Source organism: Falco cherrug, chromosome 1 (assembly GCF_023634085.1).
Source record: "Falco cherrug isolate bFalChe1 chromosome 1, bFalChe1.pri, whole genome shotgun sequence".
NCBI classification, from domain to species: Eukaryota; Metazoa; Chordata; class Aves; order Falconiformes; family Falconidae; genus Falco; species Falco cherrug.
In genome coordinates, this window is record NC_073697.1 from 121113511 (window position 1) to 121125136 (window position 11626).

Genomic DNA, 11626 nt, shown 5'->3' on the forward strand with positions numbered 1-11626 from the left:
TGAGGTACCTCTGACAGACATTTTAACATATGTACAGCACAACTGACCTCAGCACGTAACAAAAAGATGACCTTTGTGCTTACAATTGAAAATACGGTCTTTGGTCTAACTGCACGTTGGAAAGCATCAGCAAGCTGTCCTGCAGCAGGAGTACTAGCTTTTAGACTGCATAATGCTTGGTCCTCTCAAGTTAATTTATCGTGACACAAAGAAATGGAGATTGCAGCAAAGTACGCTACCAACGTTAGGTATGTACAGCTCCTGAATACCCACAATTAATACCATATTCTATTTCATCATATTGTTTTGGTTTCTGTTCTGTTGCCCAAGGCCTGCTTCTTTCAATCTGGCAAATGCTGCCTGTGTTTCAAGCCTGACTGATTTTCTCATGAATTAGTTCAGAAAATACTTAATCAGCCCCTTCCTCTTCTCTTAATAAAAACATTTTCTAGAAAAGCCTTTTACATGCAGGTCGTGTCAGAACTAGCTATTAAGTCTTTACAGCAACAGCCCCCAGACCGAAGTCCATAAGGCTTTGTAAAACAATACATGTTTTGCAAGGATGAACGGTCTGCTGGCCCAAGAGCTGGGGGGACACCATTCACACCACCTTACTTCATAACGAACCAACCATGTCCTGGAACGATTTGCAGACAACATTCTGCATTCACTTATAACCATAACGTTTATGAATATTCATATGGGGTAATATTTTTCGAATTAAGATTTTGCTGTTGATATCGCTTTCATCTCAGCATCACCATTCGTCTGATTTTTTGGAAAATTTAGAAGGTAAGCACAATGACAGAGATAAGCACTGGGCACGATGTCTGGAAATAGACTTGTAAGATGGCTTGTTCCATTACTGATAATGCTGTCAATCCAATTTCCTCCAGGAGTTTGGCGAGACAATGGGCTGGAGGAGGCTATCCCACACAGCTGGTTTCTGACACGCTGCTTTACCATCTCGCAGGAAATAACGCTGCACGAGCTGACTTGTCTCGAAGTAATCCTTTAAGATTTTTATTTCCATTTTTGCAGCAACATCCCAAAGTCAAGAGCTTACGCCACCGAGCAGCCTGCACCACCTGTTGCTGACTGCAGCTTTTATGTCCCAACTCTGAGGAACTTCAGTGCAGGCAGTACCTATTCTCTGTATTTTTTGCAACGTGTACCCGCTGTTTTTTGGGGGGAAATGCCCTCTGCAAGGGATGCGGCACGGCCCCCCCCCCCGCGGGGAAGGCGCAGCGGGTGCGCGGCTCCGCCCCGCTCCCGCCGGCCCGGGGACCCGGGGGGCTGCGCCTGAGGGCGGCCACCGGCCGGGCCGAGGGGAGGCCCCGCCGCCACCCGCCCCAGCGCTCAGCCCTCGGGGCCCGGGCAGGGACGCGGCGCCCCCGGCCCTCCCTCCGTCCAGGGACACGGCACCACCGGAGCTCGTCACCCGGCGGCTCCCGGCCCCTCAGACCGGCCGGGGCCTACCCCCGCGGGAGCGGGCTGCGGCCGCCCCAAGCATCCCGCCCCCGGCGGCCCGGCCGCGCCGCGGGCAGGAAGCGCCCCCCCGCCTCCCGCCTCCGCGGGGGAAGCCCGGAGCCGCCGCCCGCCCGGGGAACGGGCCCCCGCCCTCCACCGGCCCCGCTCCCGCCTCAGCTCCTGGGCCCGGCGCCCGCCCTCACCTCCTCGGCCTGTTTGCGCAGCGCCTTCTCCCGCTCGTACTGCGTGAGGAGCTGCTCGTTGTCGTCCCGCAGCAGCTCCAGCTCCACGCTGGTCTCCTGGCTGTGGGCGCACACCGAGTCCAGGTTCTCCAGCACGGCCACCACCAGCGGCATCAGCTCGGCCACCACCTCCTCGTCGTAGCGCCCGATGAGCCGCTCGAACTCGCGGTAGATGGAGCCCGCCAGCCCCGACACCCGCTCCGACATCATGGCGGGGCCGGGGCCGCCGGGGTCCTCCTGGTACACCACGCCGTCCGCCAGCTCCATGGTTGCCGGCGAGCGCCTTCCCTCCCGGGGGCCGGCGGGGCGGCAGCGGCGCAGCTCGCTCCCGGCCTCTCCTCCTCCCTCTGCGGCGGGGCCTCGCCTGCAGCCCGGGCGGGGAGGGGGGGGGGCGGCGGCGGAGCGCGGCCGCGGCGCACGGCACTGACCTCACCCGCCGCGCCGGGGCGGGGCCGCGCGTCACGCGGGCGGGGCGGGGCCTGGCGGTGATGTCACCGGGGGGCGGGCACACGGCGGGAGGGGCGGGACAGGGACTGGCGGTGATGTCACCGGGGGGCGGGCACACGGCGGGAGGGGCGGGGCAGGGACTGGCGGTGATGTCACCGGGGGGGCGGGCGCACGGCGGGAGGGGCGGGGCCTAGGGTGATGTCACCGGGGGCGTGTTCACGGCGGGCGGGGCGGTGGTGGCCCCGCCCCGGGGGTGTGCCCGTGTGCCCCCCGGGAGCCGCCGGCGCTCCCACCGGGCGGCGGGGTTTGGACCGTGCTGGTAGCGGGGCGGCGGAGCCCGAGCTCTGTGTTGAGGCAGCGGGGCGGCTGGCAGCGCTGAGCCCCTCCGCGGGACCCCCCACGCGTGGGTGCGCGCCGTGACCCCGCGGCTGGGCGAGCGGCCGAGCGCCGGCGGCTCCCCCATGGCACCCACCGCAGCAGCGATGGAGCCGGTGATCCATGCGGGGGTGACGGAGCTCAACCGGGAGCTCGGGGCTGCGCAGCCCCCGGACCGCGCTGGGGTCGATGGGCCGGCTCCTCTCTGACAGCGAAAAGAGCTTTTATTTCTGCCAAGGTCTCCAGACACAGCAGAGATGCTGCTTTGTCAGCAATAGCGCAACTTGGAAAGCGTCTTGCGCTTGCTGAGGGAGAGCGGTTTTCCTGGGATCGGGAACAGCACATTCCATTTTAGATCATGTCCTTTGTCGCGGGAGTAAACGTGAGCCATGCTGGGCATCGAAGGTAAACTCGAACCCATCTACTGACGTTGAAAAGTTCCAAGAGTTGCTTCGCATCCCTCATTTGTTCCATAGCGCCGGAGTCAGTTTAGCTCGATAAAGACCCTCCAGGTCATCAAACGCAACCGTTAGCCCAGCACTGCCCAGTCCACCGCCGACCCGCATCCCTCAGCGCTGCCGCCACACCGTTTGAATCCCTCCGGGATGGTGACTTGGCCGCCTCCCTGGGCAGCTGCTCCAGTGCTTCACCACCCTTCCCATGAAATCAGGAAATTTTCCCTAATAACTAACATAAATCTCCCCTGGTGCAACTTTTGTCATACACATCGTATTTGGGGCAATCCCTGTTTTTCATTAAGTAAAAGCCTCTCCTGCAGAGCTGGGGAACCCACTGGCCCAGCGGCCCTACGGGAACAAAGAAACGAGTGTTTTAAAAAATGGAAAAGCTTGAGAAGCGATGGAACTTTAACTGTGGTGATTGCATTAATTTCCACTGGAGAGCAGTAGAGATTTGTGCTCTGTTTTCTCTCATTTGGACTGATTCTAAGACAGTAACTGTCCTTTAAATGCATATGCCCTGTTGTCTTTTTTATGTACCAAGCTGGTGGGTCTGTGCAAGAAGGACAAAGAAAAGACTCCAGCCCCGTGTGCCAGATTTCTCACGAGTTCTGTTTAGACACTATCCTCCCAAGCCGACAGTTTACATAGTGCAGCCAGGGCACGGACAGTTGAAATACAAATTTATTTATAAACACGGCAAAAGGAAAAAAAAGCTGCTTACCTTTTAATTATGACCACAAAATTTACAGCGCTGTAGCTAAAAAAAATAATTTAAAAAAAGACACACTGTACTTTCCTACTCACATCTCCTCAAGTGAAGTTTTCATTTAAATCACTGGAAATTATCCCTGTGAAAAGATTTTTTGTTTTTCATATTTCTCTTTCATGAGAGAAAACACTGAGAAAAAGTTACCACTGAGAAAAAAATGCAACTTCTCTGTGTTTCCCTGCTGTCTACCACAGATGAACATCTCCACTTGATGCAGGAGTGTTGAGGGATGCTGTCTTTCAGAATTTCTTTCTCTCTCTAGGTCATGCACAGTTTCCCATTCACCTCAGTTGCCTGCGTTGCAGAAGGCGCTGAGAGCCTGTGGGGCAGGGGTTATCGACCCGTGGGGGTTTTACCGAGCGTGAATAGATCTTGTAGGAGTGCTGCAAAGAGCCCAAGTGGGGAGGTAACTGGGTTCGGCTCCCAGGACAAGGCTGGCAGGCTGTACCCGATGCAGCAGACTTGTAACCCAGACCTCACCACGTTCTTCACGTGTAACACTGCGTAACGCGAGGACAGCTCCGAAGCACGGCAGATGATTGTGAGGATAGAAGCACCGATCATCTTGCATCGTAGCAGACAGCCTTTTCCCTCTGCAGCTTCACAGTCCCTGCCATCACACATGGCGAATTGCACAAATACATTAGCTGAAAAGACACGTTCTGCCAGACGGCGAAAATGGGTCAAGGTGTCTGCTGACAGCCTTTAAGGGAAGGGGTCTCTGAGGGTAGGCTAATTTTATCCTGTTTCCATTAGCAAAATGGATAGATGTGGTTTTCTTTCACGGCTGGAGCGAGGCCATCATTGAACAGGCAGGCTGCTGCCACGACAGTCGCAGTCAGACTGATGAGTCCAGGTCCAGAAAGCCATTTGTGCTCGTGGTTTATTTCTAGTCACCTGGGGGTGGAGGTCTGATGTGGATAAATGAGGTATTTAAAAAGATGAGAAATAGAAAAATTGCCTGGGAGCCAAGGTGAAGTGGTGTAGAAATGTATTTTATTGACAGTCTCGCCACTGAGATCACATTTTACGATGTGCACCTCGCAATCAGCTTGAGATCAGAAACTCAGGGATGGATTAAAAATAGAACAAGTTATGGAATTATATCCTAGTTGCTTCACAGGCGATTAAGGGACCTGTAGATTTAGTAAACTAATCAAGCATATGAAACAGCACAAAGAAACCTCAGAGTATTGTCTATGCAGCTTCAAGGCAGCAGCTGGCTGTGGTAACTACTAGTGTAAAATGGATTCACACTCTTGGGGAAATAACTGCCTGAAAAAGAAATCAGTTTTCTGGTTAATAAGAAAAATTATATCCCCTGTCCCTAGATAACAGTTTATTTGAAAATAAATTGATTTGCAATTTACCAGGGAAGAAAATTACCCTTAAATCGGTACGGGGTGAGAAAAGTTTAACTGGGACTTTACCCAGAGGAGAAATTTTTGTAAAAGCTTAATTCTATCATAGAATCATAGATGTTAAAGCGCAGCAGAAATCAAGCTAAAGGCAGATGAACGATAGCAACACTTAGCTAAATGAAGAGTCATATAGCCACGAGCAACAAAACACGGCAGACTTACGAGGCTGGTTATAAGGAGCAAGAGGTGCAGAGCACAAAACGTGGGTCCCGACGAAAACTCCGCAAACGTTTCAAGGGGTACAGATGGAGGCTGGTAGCTGAGATCAGGGTAAAGCCAGGGCCAAAGCAGCAAAGCGAGGAGCTGTGTTTGAGTCCTGAAGGCTGGAGGCATTCACCAAAGCCTTTTGCTTCAAGGCTGTTTGAAAAATGTCTAGTGGTTTTAAGTAATGTGTAAATGGCTTGAGCTCAGTAATAGTATTTACTTCACTCACCAAAGATTTTGAAGGTCTTTACCTTCTCTTCCCATGATCAGTCCGTTTTTAGGAAACTTTTTGTCCAGACTGTCTAACTCTTTGCATTTTAGGTAAACATCTAGTTTTCAATGTAATTCAGTAATTCTGGTAGAATTTTCAACCAGCAAAAAAGCTGCTGATTTTTACAGTAAAAATAAGAAAAATACTTCTGCGGCGTTTCATGTACTATGTAATGCACAACATGCGTGGCTAATCATGGGTTAATCTCAAAAGTGACAAGGATGACCCTTAATGAAGTTAAAAGACTTGGCAAAGAACAGGGAGCTGACCTATGCTCTGTAAAGCACTATTTGCTTTGCCCACCTTATGGCCAGTCCTAAGCTTTAATCATTAAATGTTGTAGTTTTAACCAGGCTGTAAATAGATGTCCTGTGGCTGATTTTAAATGAATATTTTTCGAAACATCCTGTTTCTAGAGACCTTTTGTTAATCTTCAATATTATTTTGCCTTGGTGATGATTACAGCATGAGAGTTTGTTTTAGTGGTATGAAGCATCTTAAATAAAGGTGTATGGAAGGAACAGAATATAGTGGAGGGACATTATCAGAAGAACACTCAGAAATTCTAAATCCAAAATAACTTCAAGGAGGACTTGCTGGAATGTACAATGCTGTGCTTTTTAAAACATCTTTCATTAAATCAGAGATCCTGGAAAAACAAGTACATGGTGGTATGATCATACCTGGGGTAAAAAGGACCCCTGAATAAATAAGTAAAAATAAATAAATAAATAGATAGATAGATAGATAGATAGATAGATAAAAAGTAAACGGGTGGTTTGAATAGATGCTGATGTCAGATCTGGATCCTCCCACCAGAACTACGAGTAAGACATGGATGTGTGAGGGATGGTTGTGAAGAAAAGGGATCCCAAGGAAGGAAATCCGAACTATTAAAAAGGGGAACTTAAGCTGTTAAGCAGCAGCTAAATCCTGCCCAGAGGGAAGTGAAACCTACATTATTTTGCTATCAAGAAGAGGCAGGGAGCAGAGCCCAGGAAAAGCCAGGACAAGCACAGAATTCCTCTCAGCAGGACACGCTGAGAACGGGAGAGCTTGGGCGTCCAGAAGTTTTATCCTCAGGGAATGAAATGCCCAAGGCCGAGCAGCTGAGCGGTGAGTGTCGAAGGAAGTTGTCACCAAAACTGATGTCTTGAAAGGGGAAAGTCAAAGCAGACCAGCACGATAATGAGATTTTTATTACAAAAATTGTATGTGCCTTTTCCTAAATAAAAAAATTGAGTTTGCCTATTCGCTGAAAAAGCGAATATCAGTCACTGTGGGGGTGCGGGCTGTGGGGTGCGGGCAGTGGGGGTGCGGGCAGTGGGGGTGCGGGATGTGGGGTGCGGGCTGTGGGGGCGCGGACGGCACCCCCGGGCAGCGCTGTGGTGCTCGGGACCGGCCGCAGCGCGCAGCGCCCCCTGCAGGCGGGAGGCCGCGTCGTCGCCATGGCAACCGGGCGGCCCCCGCGGCGGCGGCTTAGGGCTTAAGCCGCGACGGGGCGGGCAGCGGCCGCCTCGGGCCGCCAGACGCAGCCGGGGCCGCCAGCAGGTGAGACGGGGCGCGGGGCCGGGGGGCCGGGGCGGCGGGCCGGGCACCCCCGGTTGCTGGGGGAAGCGGGCAGGGGCCGCAGCCCGGCCTATCCTAGCGCCCCGCACGGCCCCCGGGGCAGCGCCCGCCGGCGGCCCGAGCAGCCCCCCCGGGCGCGCCGCCCCCGCTTCCCGCAGCAAAACGCGGTCACGGCCCCCGGGCCCCTCACACCGGGTTGCGGGTGAAAATTCTGCATCTGGATTTATTCGACCTCCCTCGCCCTAAATTGGGGGCAGCAGCCCCCCACGCTGCGCTCGGGGATGCGTCTGTGCCTGTCCTTCCCCTCCACTCCCTTTACAGCTTTTCTCATTTAAATATTTGCTAATTGCTTCCTTCTCTATGTGGCGCACTGTTTTTAAACTTGCTATTGTAGCACTTGTGAAAACCCACCTACAGCGATTGATTTATCAAATCGGCACCGAGCATCGGTTAATGACCTTCGGATGTAGCCGATTTAATTATGATAATAGCTGATATTACACGTGATATGGGGCTGTGATTGCACTTGCCCGCTGATCCTGGCAGAATGAATTTTATTCCCCTTCCTCATTAGGACGATGGCTTCTATCGCCGAGCGCACCTTCATCGCCATCAAGCCTGACGGAGTCCAGCGGGGACTGGTGGGAGAAATCATCAAGCGGTTTGAGCAGAAAGGATTCAAACTGGTGGCCATGAAGTTAATTCACGTAAGCTTCCCTTCCGTTGTGCGCCTCCCGATTCGTGCCAACCCCAGCCTTAAAACACAGCCTCATGCTATAATGACAAACATAGCCTTCAGAACCATTCAACCTGAAATTCTGAGAAGGCTCTGAGTATTTTGGATACTTTTGGAAAAGTTCCCAGTTCCCAGCTCCGGCTAAATGCTTTAGACACACTAAGCATGCTAATTTTAGTAACCTGATGTCCTTAGTCTGAAGAGAATATTTTTTTAGGTGCAACCTATACCTAATAAATATCTCTGAGTATCTTCATCAAATACTGGGGTCACATATGCTGTCTACATTGGCAAAACCCACTTTTCTAAGCTCAGCTGTGGTTAAAGCAAATCGGTCAAATTCATATCGACCAAAAAGTACTTCTAGGAAGATGCTAGAAACACTGAATTTCCAAGTGCGTGCAAGTTTTAGGATTAACAGCGCGCTGTGGTTAATCTGTGTGATTTCAGTATGCTCTTAAGGTCTTACAGTAAGCTTTTTTTGTGGGGTTGGTTGGTTTTTAATGCAGGCCTCCGAAGACCTTCTGAGAGAACACTACATTGACCTGAAAGACCGGCCGTTCTATGATGGGCTGGTGCAGTACATGCACTCTGGACCTGTTGTAGCTATGGTGAGTCCTTCAGATGCAGCCAAGAAAAATAGACCGATGGTCTTCCCTGCAGTAAGGTTGTGTTACCTGTGGAATTCTAGTTGACTTGTTTAAAAGGACTTAAAAACCTAGATTCAAATATTGTAATTAGGAAGACACGCTGTTAACTCCTTTTTCTTTAATCTTTTTTCATAATCTTTCTCTCCTTTGAGCCAGTATGTTGAGGAAGAGGGCAGGGGTAACGGGGGAACCAAAGCTGGGACCATGAGGAACAGTGAACCCACACAAAAACCCCCACTATGAAATGCCATGTGTTAAGCAAGCTGAAAAATGATGGTAGAGTATTTTTACTATAAGATCAAAAATCTTTTTCAGTCTAGCTTCATTAGAAGGGTTTTTCTCTTTTTTTTTTTTTTTTTTTCCTTGAAAGTGTATTTGTAAAATAGTGGAGCTATTTACTATATAGTAAAGTAAAATAGTGGAGCTATTTACTGAAAGATTGAAAATCTTTTTCAGTCTAGCTTCATTACAAGGGTTTTCCTCTTTTTTTCCTTGAAAGTGTATTTGTGAAATAGTTGAGCCGGAGGTCTAGATCTTAAATAAGCAGACAGCTTTGTAAGGCTGTTTATCATATTGAGATTTAAGATTGTTCTCTTCCCATCTTGGAGAGGTATTGTGCAGAAGGGGGGAACTTCAGCAGATGCTTCAAGAATCTGCCAGAAAATTTGGAGAAAAAATATCTCCTGCTGTTACGAATATTTGGATGGTGATACGTGCCATGGACAGCATTGTGTAGTTCTGGAAGGTATAATTTACTCTTGCTACTTTATATCTACTGCTAAGATTTAATTATCTCAATGGATTTTATTTTTTATTAAGGTGTGGGAAGGTCTCAATGTGGTTAAGACTGGAAGGGTGATGCTGGGGGAAACTAATCCATTTGATTCAAAGCCTGGCACTATTCGTGGTGACCTCTGCGTTCAGATTGGAAGGTAAGTTTTGAACCTATCGATATCATCCAAAGAGACTAAATGTCCAGTGGTGTGACATGGTATATATAGGAACTGTGCTCCATCCCTCTCTATCTTATGCATGGAGCTGCTGTTCCCTCTGCCCACGTAATGTTACGATCTAAAGATGGAAATCGAGTCGTGGTCTTCCCCATTAACAAAAATTATGAGCAAAACTGTGGCTGCATACTCTAAGCCTATTACTACTTTACAGTTACTTAAAACTTCTCTGTAATAGAGACCACTTCAAAAAAGAAAAGAAAAGAGGCTTGCTTTCCTTTGAGTTGGAGGATTATATTACTTTTATATCCAATTTTTCTTTTCCTAGGAACATCATTCATGGAAGTGATTCTGTAGAAAGTGCTGAGACAGAGGTCAATTTGTGGTTCACTCCTGAAGAGCTGGTCGATTACAGAAGCTGTGCTCATGAGTGGATCTATGACTGAAACTGAGCCTATACCTTCTGGTATCCTTACTGTCTGTAAACAGCCGCTAGCCTCTAGCTGTTTCAAAGCCCTTCATAGAAACTGGTAGAAACCTGTCTCAGAAATCTGTGAGATTGTTCTGTCGTAAATAGTAAATATAGCGAGCGTTTGCTGCTCCTTTGGTTGAAAAGATGTCAAGTTAGAGACAGAACTGTACTTTTAGAAAGCTGCTTCTGGGAGTGAGAGATGTGAGATTAAAACAGAGAGGATACAAGGCATATATTTTCCTGAAACGTTCCATAGTCCAAGAGGGTACTTTAGTAAATAGAATAAAATTTAGTAAGAATTGATTTGGTAAATAAATACGCAAATGGCTCAGTGTCAATTAACTTTGTTAAAATGTTAGGGGACAATTGGTGGTACACAAAAATATTGATAGTATGCCCAAATATTGAGGATTGAACTTTATGTCAAGTGAATCCCCACACCCAGTATGGCTGCAGAAAAAAGCTTATTCCTGTCTCCAGAATGCGCCGTGCCTGCACCCAGAGCACAGCCTTGATTAAAATAACGAGAACTTGCCTCTAGATTGACACTGTTTCAGCTTGCTTCCCCCCCCCACCCCCTCGCCCTGGATTTATTTGGCTTTTTAAGGAAGGATTAATAGGACAGACTTTCTGAAATGTCGTTTTATGTGAAAAGAAGATTAATGTGAGGATGGATAACAGAGATCTACCTTCAGCCACTTCACTGCAGCAGTTGCACAGAGCAACATCAGAGTGGTGTTTGCTTTACCAGCTGCAGCTGATAATTTCACGATGCTGTCATTTGTGTTCCTTCCTCAATAGCTGGCACTACAAAGCAAGCTGTTTGGGATAAGGTATTTCAGAAGTGACTGTAGCATCATTTTTATATATTTATTTAATCACGTAAAGGCATACGGTCATAATAATGCTAAATGTATTTCAGCAGAGCTGCCTGCCTCTATCAGGGAAAATGATCAGCCTCTTGCAGAAGCTTTATCTACAAATACTCGCCAGCTGTACTGGATGAGGAACAAGAAATGTGTTGGGGTCACTATTATGTATTTATTTACCTGCGACATTGTATTCATTAAAAGCAAAAGTTTCATGAATTCCGTTGTTCAAACTCCTAGATTTTTTTTCCTACAGTGAGTTCTTGTTTCAAATGGTAACCTGTGCAATGACTGTTGCATTCAATATTTATGACACTTTATGAAGATATCTAACTCCTAAAAAGGGATGGTACAAAATAAAACATTTGCTGTTTCTTAAGTGAAATAAAAGGAAATTTTCATTATATTGACCTAATTAATGAGTCTAAGAAGAGGGAACAAATTCCCGAACAACCAAACTATAGGGAGGCTTCTTAGATTCTCTTCTGAAAATATTCAGTGTTATAGAAGACAAATAATTAAGTTAAAGGTTGTTAGAGAAAAGGGAATACGCGACAAACCTGTGCACCAGATGAGTAGCCTCCAGTTCCGTTTTTGCTTGGAGGATTACTTGAGATGTCTTGTTCTTGGTTTGCTTACTACAAAATAAGAGAAATGTGGGTTATCTGGAGACGTGGGGGTTGTCAGAAAGCTACCGATGAGCATTTCTAACGTGTCGAG

General features: G+C 48.5%; 2 protein-coding genes across 4 annotated transcripts in view; one reads left to right on the top strand and one right to left on the bottom strand.

Annotated features, from left to right (window-relative positions):
* Positions 1–2152, bottom strand: part of SPAG9 (sperm associated antigen 9) — a 65903-nt gene extending 63751 nt beyond the window's left edge. For both annotated transcript variants that reach the window (XM_055725730.1, XM_055725723.1), the window contains exon 1: positions 1674–2152. In XM_055725730.1, the coding sequence (XP_055581705.1) occupies positions 1674–1979 (306 nt within the window). In that variant the 5' untranslated portion in view covers positions 1980–2152. The remainder of the gene's footprint in view (positions 1–1673) is intronic.
* Positions 2153–6622: 4470 nt separating this feature from the next.
* Positions 6623–11125, top strand: LOC102052517 (nucleoside diphosphate kinase). Of its 2 annotated transcripts, none has more exons than XM_055725864.1 (5): positions 6623–6776; positions 7804–7936; positions 8475–8576; positions 9435–9547; positions 9894–11125. In XM_055725864.1, exons 2-5 carry the CDS (start codon positions 7808–7810, stop codon positions 10009–10011), a joined length of 462 nt encoding a protein of 153 aa, XP_055581839.1. In that variant the 5' UTR covers positions 6623–6776; positions 7804–7807; the 3' UTR covers positions 10012–11125. The 2 variants fall into 2 exon arrangements, with proteins under 2 accessions (XP_055581839.1, XP_055581843.1); XM_055725868.1 differs by lacking the exon at positions 6623–6776 and adding an exon at positions 7097–7211.
* The last annotated feature ends 501 nt before the right edge of the window (positions 11126–11626 follow it).

Coding starts and splice junctions, on each gene's coding strand:
- LOC102052517 (XM_055725864.1), top strand. CDS start 7,808: ATGGCTTCTATCGCCGAGCGCACCTTCATCGCCATCAAGCCTGACGGA. Junction 8,577..9,434: donor CTGGACCTGTTGTAGCTATG/GTGAGTCCTTCA, acceptor TTTTTTATTAAG/GTGTGGGAAGGTCTCAATGT. Junction 9,548..9,893: donor CTCTGCGTTCAGATTGGAAG/GTAAGTTTTGAA, acceptor TTCTTTTCCTAG/GAACATCATTCATGGAAGTG.